A 13156-nucleotide genomic window follows, 5' to 3' on the forward strand; every position below is an offset into this window, starting at 1 on the left:
TGCTGTGTGTCTCCTAGCCTGCGATGTAAAAATGTTCTAATATAAGTAAAACCATGGCAAATATGATCAGCAAGTATGCATACACATTTAATCTTAGTATTATAACGTATAAAAGAACATTCAACTTATTATGGACAAGATATTTTCTAAGCATAAAAAGAAATGTGGCATACATATTTTACAGTGGTGTTATAAATGCTATACTTCTTATTGAGTTTCCCTTTCATTTTGTGATGTGTAAGTAGTTTCACAATTATATTTAGATTATATTGTGAAGGAATGTACGTTAAAGTCAGCTGACAATAGTAAGAAAAAAATACGTTCAAATCCTCGCGGCGGTAACACCACGAGAGAGAGAGAGAGAGAGAGAGAGAGGCAACCAACGTGGGGTTAAAAACGTGGCAACTCTGCACTCTTGGATTATTCTTCACATGGCACCTTTGAACCGTACGATTAGCCGAGCCAGACTATTGCTTTATTACTGATTTGTGCCGTGGCAGTATCGTAATCAGTGAGGCTTTAGATTAACTATTACACTGTAAAGCTACAATATTGGATATTTGAGAACTAGCAGCACCTCAAGGACTATTGCAAGTGTTGCTTGTGGTAATCAAGCCGTACCCCGCCTTCACAGCGTGGCCTTGTTATTCCACCACAATTCATTTTAGCCATCCTTTTATGGTTTGACTTGTCTTTTATTTTTATATATTGAGAAATTAAATGGAAGATCAAATATTTAGTTTTTTATGGAGTTTATTTTCAATTTTGTATATATGTATTCTTATTCTCCATGAGCTGTGGCAGTGGATCCTGTATTTTTTTTTTTTTTTGTGCGTAACATAATCTTAGCCTCTGGTTTCTGATACTCCAATGCATTGTGTCCCTCTGCAAAGGAGCAATGTTGATCCTGCCAGCTGTCATTCGCCCCTTTGTGGGTAGCTGGAAAATATCTATGTCCTGGGGAAAGAGAGGAAGAGAAGAAGGAGGTGCTCCATAAGATATCTGTGAATATGAATGGACTGAATAATGAAGGCAAGGAGAGATAAAGTATAGAAACATTGGGGAAAAGAGAGGTAGATGTGTCAGGTATTGGGAAATGCACCTGAAAGGATACGGTGTTGGGAAGTGATATAGAGAGGCTGTGGGAAAGTGTAGAAGTGTGGGCAGCGTAGAGAAGGGGAGAGGTAAGGAAGGGTGTGTGGTATTGGTCTCTCCAAGAGTGTGGGTGGGAATGGATAAACATGGATAGTTCTAGGATATTATGGATGACAAGTAAGATGGGTATTATGAAATATGATGGGCATGTGTGTATGCCCCTCTGAACAGTAAATGAAAGGCAAGATTAAGATGAACATATTTTGGGAGAAGTTTTTTTCTCTCTCTCTCTCTCTCTCTCTCTCTCTCTCTCTCTCTCTCTCTCTCTCTCTCTCTCTCTCTCTCTCTCTCTCTCTCTCTCTCTCTCTCTCTCTCTCTCTCTCTCTCTCTCTCTCTCTCTCTCTCTCTTTTTCTTTCTCTCTTTTTGGTGTTATTGTATTGACGCAGTGGAGCCTGGTTGCCTCACTTGTATTCATTTTTAGGTAATTTTCAAATTCAAATTTTCATTGTTGACTTCTTTCTCTTTCATGAAGAATCAAATAACATGTTACTAGTCTAATTTTGTACAGATAAAGGGTTTTTAACATCTGTTTATGAATAAATAAACACAAAGATGAAGATTTTGTTCTAAGTGAAGCATTATAGATTGAAGGGAAGTAAAGAGTGACTTCCAATATTTTTTTTTTAATGTCAGTTTGTATTCAGGAATACAAAATGCTTGCTGCCTTTCCTAATCTCCCTCTATCACTCACCCTGTCCAATGTGCTGATATATGTGAGACTTAGATGTACCATGCAGAGCTTTTGTGTGTCTGCTGCTCACTTACCCACTGTTCAGTTTCACATGCACACCACAAAACAAACTAAGTTACCATTCTGATTATTTCTTTTCACCCTTTATTTAACATTTTTAATTTTCCTTCACACAGTCACAGCACAAAATGTCATTTATATCCTATTGAGGGGTTTCTTTTCACTCAGTTCTCACACAGCTCTAACAAGCAGGCACTCAAGGTAGTTCTTCCTTCACCTCCCATGGTCTTAGTGAAGGAGTGATTGCCCACCAAAGTCAAGGTGCAATACCTAAATAAATTATGATGTCTATGTGGAATTAATAGATACAGATTTTTCACTAGCTCTGTATAGTACATCATTTTCTTTCTCCCTCTTCTCTCTTTCACTAGGAAGTTGCTAGTGGGTAAATAGATAGTTGGAAGGATCCTATGTTACTAGGGTAACAGACTGGATGCAAGTATTTGCTAAGTTACAGTTACAGTATAGTACAAAGGGGCCATAGATGTCTATATAGGTTACTCAAGTACGTACATTGCTAGGTATCTTAGTTTCTAGTCTAAACATATGCTTGTTTTGATGTTAGTTTTCAGCTTCACAATGATTACCAGTTTCAATAGATTTCATGTTGAATTATTCTGGAACATTCAGACTTGTGTATTGCTTTCCCCCATGTGGGTGGCAATTATCACATCTAAGAAAAACAATTTTATTTGAAGATCTTGATTTAAGAGCACAATGGTAGCAAACTATCATATATTCTTTTAATTGATTTACACCATAGATGAGCAACTATAGCAGGTGTCTTGTGAGGCTGTCAAGGTACCTCACAAGTTGTTTGTCATGCATGGTGTATGGCAAGGAGAGTTCCTCAGAGTGTGTGGCCTCATAATTATAAGGCTGACACTACAAGGCACATTGCTCCACCCAAAGTTGTCTCATTTTGTAACAAAAGCAGCTTATTAAGAGAAAGAAAAAATAAATCCATAAAAGTTTACTTCTGAGATTAATTTCATTAATTTAGATTTGCATTTAAATATAATACTCACTTATTTGTTGTATAGAATTTCCTTCATAAGCAAAGAATAATGTGTTTATTGAAATGTTTATAAATGCCAATGAATAGCATTCACAAGAATTAGAGGTTTTTGATTTCTTGCATCAAGGTACAGCTTTAGTTTCATACTTGTTTTCTTCAAGACTAGTGTTAGATTCCAGTTCTTTTTTTATTGACCTGATGTTATTCTTTTGAAATGGCAAAGGAAAAGTTGGAGGCTCATGCTAAGTTTCCATTTCCTTGGTGTTCATCTCTGTCTCTTTGGCCCTGTAGCCTGTGGTCAGTAAGACCCTATTGCCTTGGGACACAGGGCAAGTAGGACATCTGGGTTACCACAGTTTAGCTTCCCCAGGTTTACCCAGGTACCCTTTTACTGACCTTCTTTAAATGGTGGATAAACATTTAGGTGGGCCAAGTGCTGACTACCCTGACTGGACTCAAATCTGGATCGGGTAGCCAGGTGCGTTAACCTCTACCACAAAAAGAATCCCTGAAATTTGCTCTTTGTATATAGTCTCTAAATCTTTGCATAAATGATGACTGAAGTTCATGGAATAAGACTTTCCCTCCTCACATGTTTACTTTATAAAACTTTTCACTACTCAGCCAGTCTTTAGTGCTAGTATCTTAAGCACCCATAACACTTTAGAGTATATTGCCTGGGACAAGTATGCCTACAGTTGGCAATAATTTATCATAAAGTTAGAAAACATTAAGCATAAAGGTATTTGTCAGGTATCAGTGCACAGGTGGCTATCAGTTGGAGGCATGTTGGCACAAGCATTTTTAATCCAGACTCACAGTACATCACTTCACCTCTGACCTCACCATATATTTCCGTGTACATAGTACGTTTATTGTTGTTGTCTGGCTTCCACATCAGTTATGTGCCATTAAGGAAGTCCTTAAACTTCATAAGCTTATAAAATATAATGCTGATAATTATTGTGAACCCTGATGAATATCTGTTTATTTGCTAATATATTTTGAGTAAGGAAAGTAGATTTGGTGTGTACTCCCAATTCATCACCGTAAATAGATTCAAGTAATAGTTGGCAGCTGTGGTGAAATATTGCATAACATATTGAGAAAAATAATTTTCTGTAAATTTAGGTACACCTTTTGATGTGTATCATTTTGTGCTGCAAGAAATATATGTATACATCATATATTCTTCCATACCACTACTTGGTTGAAATTGGCATCTTGGTTTTGTTTATTTAAGGCAGATGAGGGTAGATGTTTGTTCCTCCAGTGTTGTTGTCTGATTGGGGCTGTTATTCAGATAAGTTAGTCTCTACCTGAAGATTGTTGAATTTCATTTGAAAAGTCATTGTTATGTATTATGTTTTTAAATTATAATATGTGTTTGTTAAGTACTTGGTGATGTCAGTAGAAATTAGGAAGCTCTGTTATTGCTGGCAAAGTTGAGCTTTATCAGATATATTTATAGTTTCTACTTTTTTCTTAATATACTTTTGTTTCTAAAGTGGTCATCTGCTTCTCTAGGTATCCTGCATTGAAAAGAGAATGTAGGTATTTGACTTAGTTATGGTGAAATCATCGACTTTATAATTATAATTAATTGAACTATAGTAGTTGTAGTAGTAATAGTAGTAGTAGTAGTAGTAGTAGTAGTAGTAGTAGTGGTAGTAGCAGTAGTAGTACAGGAAAAGTCATTTTGTATGATAAGTCTGACATATGTGAGATTATCAGATCTAAGTTCATCTAACATGTTAAATCTGCTCCAGTGATAGTGATCTGTGATATTGATAATGATCTGCTCCAATTTATACACATTGTCCCTTAAAATGAGAGAAAGTAAATATACTGATAACTCAGTTACTCATCCACGCTCCCATATTTTGAAACTGAGCTCAGAGCATGCTGAAGGCTACATGTTCCCAGTGCATTTTCTGTTATTTTTTGCTCAATTTAGTGGAATTAGCTCATTAAGTTAAAATTTAGTTTATTAAATCTATATGAACTTGACCTAATGTGTCAGTCATTGATTGACACATTAATTAAACACATCAATAAATTATTGGATGGACTAGTGTTTAAGTGTCATGGCACAGGAGAGGCATGAGTGCCCATCAAAAACTTGTGCCAGTCTTGAGGGTGTACAATGTATTTTTCCAAAATTTTTAAAAAATAGCATTCAATTTTGTGGAACATATCACTAAATTGAGCAAAAAATACTGGAACTTCACTTAAGTGGGAACTTCAATTTAAGTTTGGATTAGACTGTTAATTTAAGTTTGCTGTACATTTTATTCATCTATGGTGTTGCTGCTATGTTCATCCTCACCTAGTCTGTCTACTTACTTGGGAGGCTTTTTTTGCTTATTATTGCTGTCTATTGTGGGATAATTGAGCCATCCTACAACAGATTGGGAATTCGCACTGCCTCTCATACTGATAATATGTTAAACATGCATTCATAACTTATGAAAGTGTTTGCTTTACACTTCTGAAGGGCAGTTATGGTAGTCAAAGAACACATATTGTAACAGGGTTGATGAGTTGTTGTATGATGGGGTTCCCAAGAGCTCATTATTATCATAAAACGGAATTTACACCTATGGTAGTACAGTAGTAGTTTAGATGGTTATGGTAGAAGCAGTAGTAGTAGTAGTAGCAGTAGCAGAAGTTGTGATGGGGATGTAGTTGGTGGAAGTAGTTTTTGTTGATTGCCTTGACTCCTTGTGCAGTACAGTGCCTCCACATCTTTAGTTCCAAGTTATTGTTTATGCATACCTTTTCCTAAATATACCTTTTTCCTAATAACTATGCCTACCCATTAAATCATGACAGAAAATGAAAGAATATGCCGGTATATCAGTGACTAATATTTTACATCACAGAATAGAGTAAATAATGTTTATACTGTGATTTGTTTTGTTAATGATGATTCATCCCTGTGGCACAGTGTTATTTACCAAAGCTTTCACATCAGCAAATTCAATTGCAAGAAATCCTCCAATACTAAGACTCGGAGAGAAAAAAAAAAAAGATGAAATAAAAGTATTCAACCATAGTTTTGTTACCATTTGTCATCTTGTTTTTAGGTGGTAGTTGTAATTAGTATTTTGAAAACTGGCCTGCATTGGTGATGAGAGAGTAGATTGCACTGCACAGGAAAGAGAGGTCACCATTAGTCTGCACTATGGTAGAAATAGAGTAGGCTGACAGTGCCTTTCCTCATGAGAAAATGAGTCAGTGGTTTCCATTGTGATAATGCTGTGCACCTCACCCCTTAAACACACACCTTGGCAAAATAACATTGAGCATTTTTATTCCCAGCAAGTTAAAAATATAGTATCTTCTTATTATATTAGAAGAAAGTCATACTATTACTTACACAATTTCATATTTGCTTAGAAACTAATAAAACAAATAAGCCACTATACACTCCAAGGCAAGAAAATATATTCTGATGACTCATGTGGATATTTAGTTGTTCTATACACCTGCTATCCAAGCTGCTGCTGTTTACTGAATGGTTTATTAGACATGTCTTACTGCAGAACCCTGCACTTGCCTTTGCTCCACAGCCCGCATCACCGTTATCTTGAATAGTAAGATTAGCAGAGTAAGGTTTTGTAAGCTGGAAAACCTATATGTGAATATATCAAAGATCTTATCAATTCTTATTACAGTGTACACTGGTGAGCAATGGCTTACTATATAGTTAGTGTTTCTGACATGTCATGAATTGTAGCAAAGATGCACGGGGAATCTGCACTTTGTTAGTTGTGAAACCTTGGATTATTGACACTGCATGATCGTCATCATTATATTCATCATCATCATGACCATGAAAGCATAATGCTTTCCATTAATTTTACAGAGAGACAGGCAGGGCCTTCTTGGTTATGGGGTATGAGTGTCTGAGGCACAGCAGGGTACCTTGTGTGAATTTTTCCATTAGTGTGAAAATTTTCAAATAATAGTTGCCTCATTTGCACAATGAAAAATAAAAATAGTTATGTACCTGATTTTTTTGTTTGATAAAAGATACTGGACTGCATAAATAAGTGCCTTAGATTCAGTAAAATCATAGGAAACGAAGTAACAAGTATAATTTTATTTTAAGACTAAGCGTTGATCTCAAAATGATTTAGAACCACCTTTGCATGTTGTATGCACGCACATACAGGAACGTGTAGCCTATACCTATGAAGAACCAATCATTCTCCATGCAGAAATTTGAAAAGTTTATGGAAATGATGAGTAGAAACTCGGTATGAATAGAAATGAAGGCATCACTGATGTTGATTGCTTACACAATGGGAAAAAAAGCTTCTGTTAAATTAGTGTACAGGTGAGGCAATTCATCTGATCATTTGTATTTTTGGTGGTGAAGTAATGGAAACTAAAAAGCTTGTGACTGTAATAGAACTTGTGGGACATGCTTGTCCACACAGCCATTCCTCATAATGATGTGTCAGTCTTGAGGGTAGCAATTCTGACCAGCCAGGCTTGAATATGATCTGCAGAGTAGGTCACAGCTCCGTGCCCAGCCAGGACACAACCTGCAGGTGCACCCGCTGCCCAGCCTGCTTGAGCAGGGCCACGGCGGCTGCATGCCGCACCAGCTCCAGTGGGTGGCCATCCACTGCCAGCAGTCGGTCGCCACAGCGCAGTTTTCCGTCAGCTGCTGCTGGCGAGGACTGCACCACGAACAGCACGTGGATGGGCTCTGCGCCGCGCTGAGGGTCAGCACCGCCCACAATGCTGAAGCCCAGCGAGGCACCAGGAGCACGGTGCAGCACCACGCTCTTGGAGACATGCAGGGAGCGAGGTAGCTTTTGCCAGAAGAGCCATGACGGCACAAAGTTGGCGGAGCCCAGCGATGTTTCTGGTCCGTCGAGGAGCGAAAGTGTGACACTGGACAGCTCGGCCGTTGCCTTGAGTAGCGCCACAGCCTGCCCATGCGTCAGGCCCACCAGTGACTGCCCGTTCACCGACAGCACCACGTCTCCCTTCTGTTGATAAAAAGTTGCTTCAGGCACTGATTGAAAGCATTAGAATGAGACTCCATTTTGTAGACAGTGGTACAGAGTGTTTTATGACTATAAAATCAAAGAATGTAATGTACTAACTACTGCCCAATGATTTAAATATTATACATTGTAAAAAAATTGAGTATGTGTGTGTGTGTGTGTGTGTGTGTGTGTGTGTGTGTGTGTGTTTGTTTGTAACACTGCGTATTACATGATGTACCTTCACGGAGCGTCGCCTGCCAACAGGTCCCTGTGTATTGATATTTGCGATATAGATGGGCGTGTCCCCTTCATTACTGCCGAGGCCACCACCTATCCTCATGCCCAGGCTCTCTCGCACACCCTGCCAGAGAATTGTTAGTTAGTAGTTACTGCAGCCGTTGGTTTAACTGTTACTTTCACATTACTGCACATAATGGTGATGTAATTATGATTGAACCTCATACCTTTTTTATGGTGATATTCTTCTGTTGGAGTTGCTGATTTTCTGAATGCAGGAGCCGCCTCAGGCCAGCAACAAATTCATGAGTGTCGTCGGGCACCTGGCCTCCCCTGGGAGTGACTGGCAGGGAGATAGAGGTAGTGTGGTGAACATTGTGGTCAACTTGAGGGTTGACGGCAGCTTGATGGGAATGGTGATGTGCTTGGTAGTGTGGGTCACTGGCTGCTTGGTGGGGATGTATATCCACGTCATCAGTGTCCGAGGTGCAATAACTGGGAGATGATGTGGTGGGAGAGATGCCTCTAGGAGGAGAACCAGCCCCTCCTCCTGCATCAGAGGGCAGGCCTGTGCTGGGGGATGAGAGCATGGAGGATGACACAAGACTGTGGTCACTTAGAGAGTCACAGGAAGCCGATCGGCCATACTGTAGAGGACCGCCCCCACACCCACCCTCACTGACACTCCGCTCCTCCCCTTGTGAGCCTTGAGACCCGTTGTCACTGGGGCTGCAGCGCCAGGCGTGGGGTGGACATTCAGGCGATGGGACAGTGGCACGACCACTGTACTCAAATGCGGTGGGTCCCGGTCCTCGGCGCACTATCAGGCTCACTCGGTTCTGAGACTCCTGGATGAGGGTGGAGGCATGGTCCAGACGGGCATAACGCACATCCGCTCCATTGATGGCTAGGATGCGGTCATGTGGATGGAGCCGTCCATCCTGGGCCGCCACAGAACCCTCCAGCACATCCATCACGAAGATCCCTGGCTCGGTGCGGCGCCCCCCAAGTTTTAGCCCCAGCTGTCGGCTGCTTTCCTTACGTAGCGTAACAGCCATCATTTCACCTGTGGGGTGGGGAGTGTCATGAGTGGAGGATCAGGGGTACAGGTTAAGGCTTATTTAGGGTTTAAAGATGATGATCTCTTGTCATCAACATCCACCTCATGTTTTTATAAATTTTAACTTAGTTGTGTAACTTCATATCTAGGAATGTCCTCCAACAATATACGTAGTTGCAAATTTTCATGATTGTGCTCCCAAATCGACCATAAAATTGTTGGATATGACGATGATGGTGATGATGATGATTACAATAATAATAGTAATAATTCTATGTACTAGTACTACTACTACTACTACTACTACTACTACTACTACTACTACTACTACTACTACTACCACCAGAACTACAACTATTACTAATGAGAACGGTAATAATAACATTTAATAATAATGACAATGATTAGGATTATCATTATTCACACCCCCATATATATGTGCCTCTGTGACGTGGATAGCACACCCAGCTAGGAATCTGCCAGCCTGGGTTTTACTCCCGGCCCGGGTATGGCGTTCAGCCCACCCAGTTGTTCAGCGTCCCTTTTGGGCTGGTCGATAAATATGTACCCAGAGAATCCTGGGAAAGGTAAACTGTGGTAACCCAGATGTCACACCGGCCTTGTGTCCCGGCGGAATGGGTTACTTCTCTCCATGGTTCGAGGTCAATGTGACATAAATGAAAATCGAGGGCACGTGCAATCTAAGTGTATATATATATATATATATATTATATATATATATATATATATATATATATATATATATATATATATATATATATATATATATATATATATATATATATATATATATATATAATGTATACACACCAGAAGCTGAATAATGCTGAAATTGCAGTAGTCTTTAATCTCGTCTGCCTGAAAGAGAATTTACTTCTTGGCTACAACAACACACACACACACACACACACACACACACACACACACACACACACACACAGACACACACACACACACATATATATATATATATATATATATATATATATATATATATATATATATATATATATATATATATATATATATATATATATATATATATATATATATATATATATATATTATTCAGGAAATGTCATTATTTTGAAAATAACGTGTGATTACAGCTATATGATGAAAGGGAACCCAGTCCTGAATGAGACTGATTGCTGCCGAGGTCGTCTGTCTTTCCATTGTTGATATACACGAGACCTACTTCCTGCTGCGTGGATTTGAAGAGAAAATCACTGCATTTGCCTATCTTGCTGATTGATGCCGAGTCGTGTTTGAGGCATTGAAGGCCCGTTTTTGTGTTTGTTACCACAGCTGATGGTGATGAAGCTCGTTAACGTGTATGCAAGTAAAGGAAGGAGCATGTCGTCATCTGCCTGACCTCTTGGAAAATCAATGAGTATTCTCACCTTGTTCCACACTTTCCATTGGGGTGCCGTGTATGTCCTCATGTCCGGGGGGAGGAGAAGTGCGGTACGCTTCGATCCTCTCACGGTAGACACCGAGGCGCAACACGGCGTTGGGCCTCCGCAAGGCCTGACACACAGCCTGATGAGTTGCGGAAGTCATGTCCACCCCGTCTACCTCTATAATCTGATCGCCGGGCTGAAGGCGTCCATCCTGAGCAACCAGGCCGTCCGGGAACACTTCCTGTACCACCACGCACCGCTGGACAAAGAGGAAAGTTGGGTTAGGAATACAGTCATCTCTGTAACACCACCTCCACAATTCACTGGAGGAAGGGAGATAGTGGTGGGAGTGCATGCCTACCGCTTCATACACAGGGAGGGGTAATCGGTGGCTGAGTGGTTAGCGTGCTGGGCTCACATTCACCACGCCATGGACAACGTCGGTTCGAATCCCCACGCTACCACCTGGGATTTTTCAGTCACCGCCGAGTGGCCTAAGACTACCCACATGCTGTCCAGAAGACCACCCATCAAACCGGACTCTAGAAGAGACCGTCCAGTGAATCAAGAATGAGTTCCGGGGGGCAGCATGAGCCAATCAAAACTGGCGCCACTATAAAAATTGCCTGCGCCATGACGAGCCTGGGCCGACCATCTGGCCCTGAAAAAAGCCTACCGGCGCTATAGGCGGGGCTGTAAAAAAAAAAAAAAAAAAAACGCCCAATGCCTGGGACAAGCTGCCACCACTACGCACATACCACTCAACTACCAGCGCTGTTGCATCGCCACCACCGTCTCCATTATGTCAATAAAATATAATGTTAGAGGAGTAAAAACTAAATTGTTTTTCCTGGCGGTCAGGTCGGTATTGTTTGCTTCAGACTATGGTAAACATACTGTGATATCTCTGGTTACATAGTTCACCTAATGATTTCCTCAGTCACCCGTTTGTGGAAAATTTGAAAAAAAAAAATCGGAGCAGGCAGGCTGTACTTTGGTTGCTTCCTGCATAATTTTATATCGGGATGCACAAATCAGCACACCAAAGTCGCATCTGCTGAGAAGAATTACTCAACTGACCACCTGGGAAAACCTGGGAATGGTAAACTAGCAATGCCGGACTTCATATTGGCTCGTGTCCCAGGGTAATGGTTTCTTACCCACTTCAGATTCAAAGGGTCAGCGGTACGGAGAAGAGCACTACAACCACGCGCAGCTACAGCGTATGCACACAACTTTACTATTTGGGAACATAGTGGCCGAGTGGTTAGGGCGCGAACGTAGTGATCCCGAAGACATGGGTTCAAGTCCGACTGTAAGGAGACGACAAATTTCAACCATCGTCGACTGGCGGAAGATTACCCATATGCTTTCTAGATCTTCACTCAACTCTTACTTCAACGGCTTTAGTCAAGAGGAGAGCCAGGGGGCAGCATGGGCAACTCGACCCATATATCAAGGCAGCCACACTCAAATAAAATTATCCTGCACCACTGAAGGGTGAGAGCCACCTAGCTCCATGGGCAGTAATAAGAAAATGACCCAGTGTTTGCCACGATTCCTTTATCACTGCCTGAATCCTTATTTGTACGAAACGAATTCCCCTGTGCTGAAGAAAAAAAAGATGACTACAACGCATATGTTGAACCTCTTGAATATCATGATTATCAGCAAATGTGTGTGTGTGTGTGTGTGTGTGTGTGTGTGTGTGTGTGTGTGTGTGTTTCATTCACCCACGGCCTGATCACGTGGTGAACTTGTGATCGCCACTCCGTATTCTTCTGGAAAGAGCTTAATTTTGAGCTCAGAGATCAGATCTATGGGTAACGCTGGGACCTCACACACCGCATACGCTCATCCCCTTGCTCAAGGAAAGAGAGTAACTACTTCTGTCAGCAATAAAAGACAATAGTGGTCTGAGCGCGACTCGAGGCTCAGCCTGCCGGGTAACAGGCTGAGGCATCCACTACGGCTACGCTATGGACCGGTGACACCTCTAGCGCTTTGCCTTGAAAGGCTGACGTGACAAACTGAAGTTCAAGCCCTGTTCAGGTTCCCCACAAAATTCCGGTGACAAGCTGTTAATTACTATTCACCCTTGAGCAAGGAAGATGAATGTGATGTGTAAGGCCCTAGCAGTACCCGTTGATACGTTAAAACGAGCTCCAAAGTTCTTTCCAATAAGGCACTAAATGGGGATTACGAGTCTAGCACGTGATCAGGCTGTGGTAAATTACTCAAACACACACACACACTCACACACGGGTAGGCGGTGGCCGAACTGGTAGCGTACTGGGCTCACATTCACCGCGTGATGGACGACGCGGGTTCGAATCCCCACGCTACCACTCGGATTTTTCAGTCACCGCCGAGTGGCTTAAAACTACCCACATGCTGTCCTGAAGACCACCCATCAACCCGGACTCTAGAGGAAGCCGTCCAAGCGAATCAAGAACGAGTTCCGGGGGGCAGCATGAGCCAATGCAAGATGGCGCCACTAT

General features: G+C 41.2%; 1 protein-coding gene across 1 annotated transcript in view; it reads right to left on the bottom strand.

Moving 5' to 3' along the window:
• Positions 1 to 1763: 1763 nt before the first annotated feature.
• The window catches only part of LOC127009635 (E3 ubiquitin-protein ligase LNX-like), a 78678-nt gene continuing 67285 nt past the window's right edge, over positions 1764 to 13156 (bottom strand). The window contains exons 5-8 of the mRNA XM_050882887.1: positions 10656 to 10914; positions 8399 to 9237; positions 8173 to 8295; positions 1764 to 7934 (exon numbers count right to left, since the gene is read on the bottom strand). Coding sequence (XP_050738844.1) covers positions 7452 to 7934; positions 8173 to 8295; positions 8399 to 9237; positions 10656 to 10914 — 1704 coding nt within the window. The 3' untranslated portion in view covers positions 1764 to 7451. The remainder of the gene's footprint in view (positions 7935 to 8172; positions 8296 to 8398; positions 9238 to 10655; positions 10915 to 13156) is intronic.

The sequence above is a fragment of the Eriocheir sinensis genome, chromosome 41 (assembly GCF_024679095.1).
Source record: "Eriocheir sinensis breed Jianghai 21 chromosome 41, ASM2467909v1, whole genome shotgun sequence".
NCBI lineage: Eukaryota > Metazoa > Arthropoda > Malacostraca > Decapoda > Varunidae > Eriocheir > Eriocheir sinensis.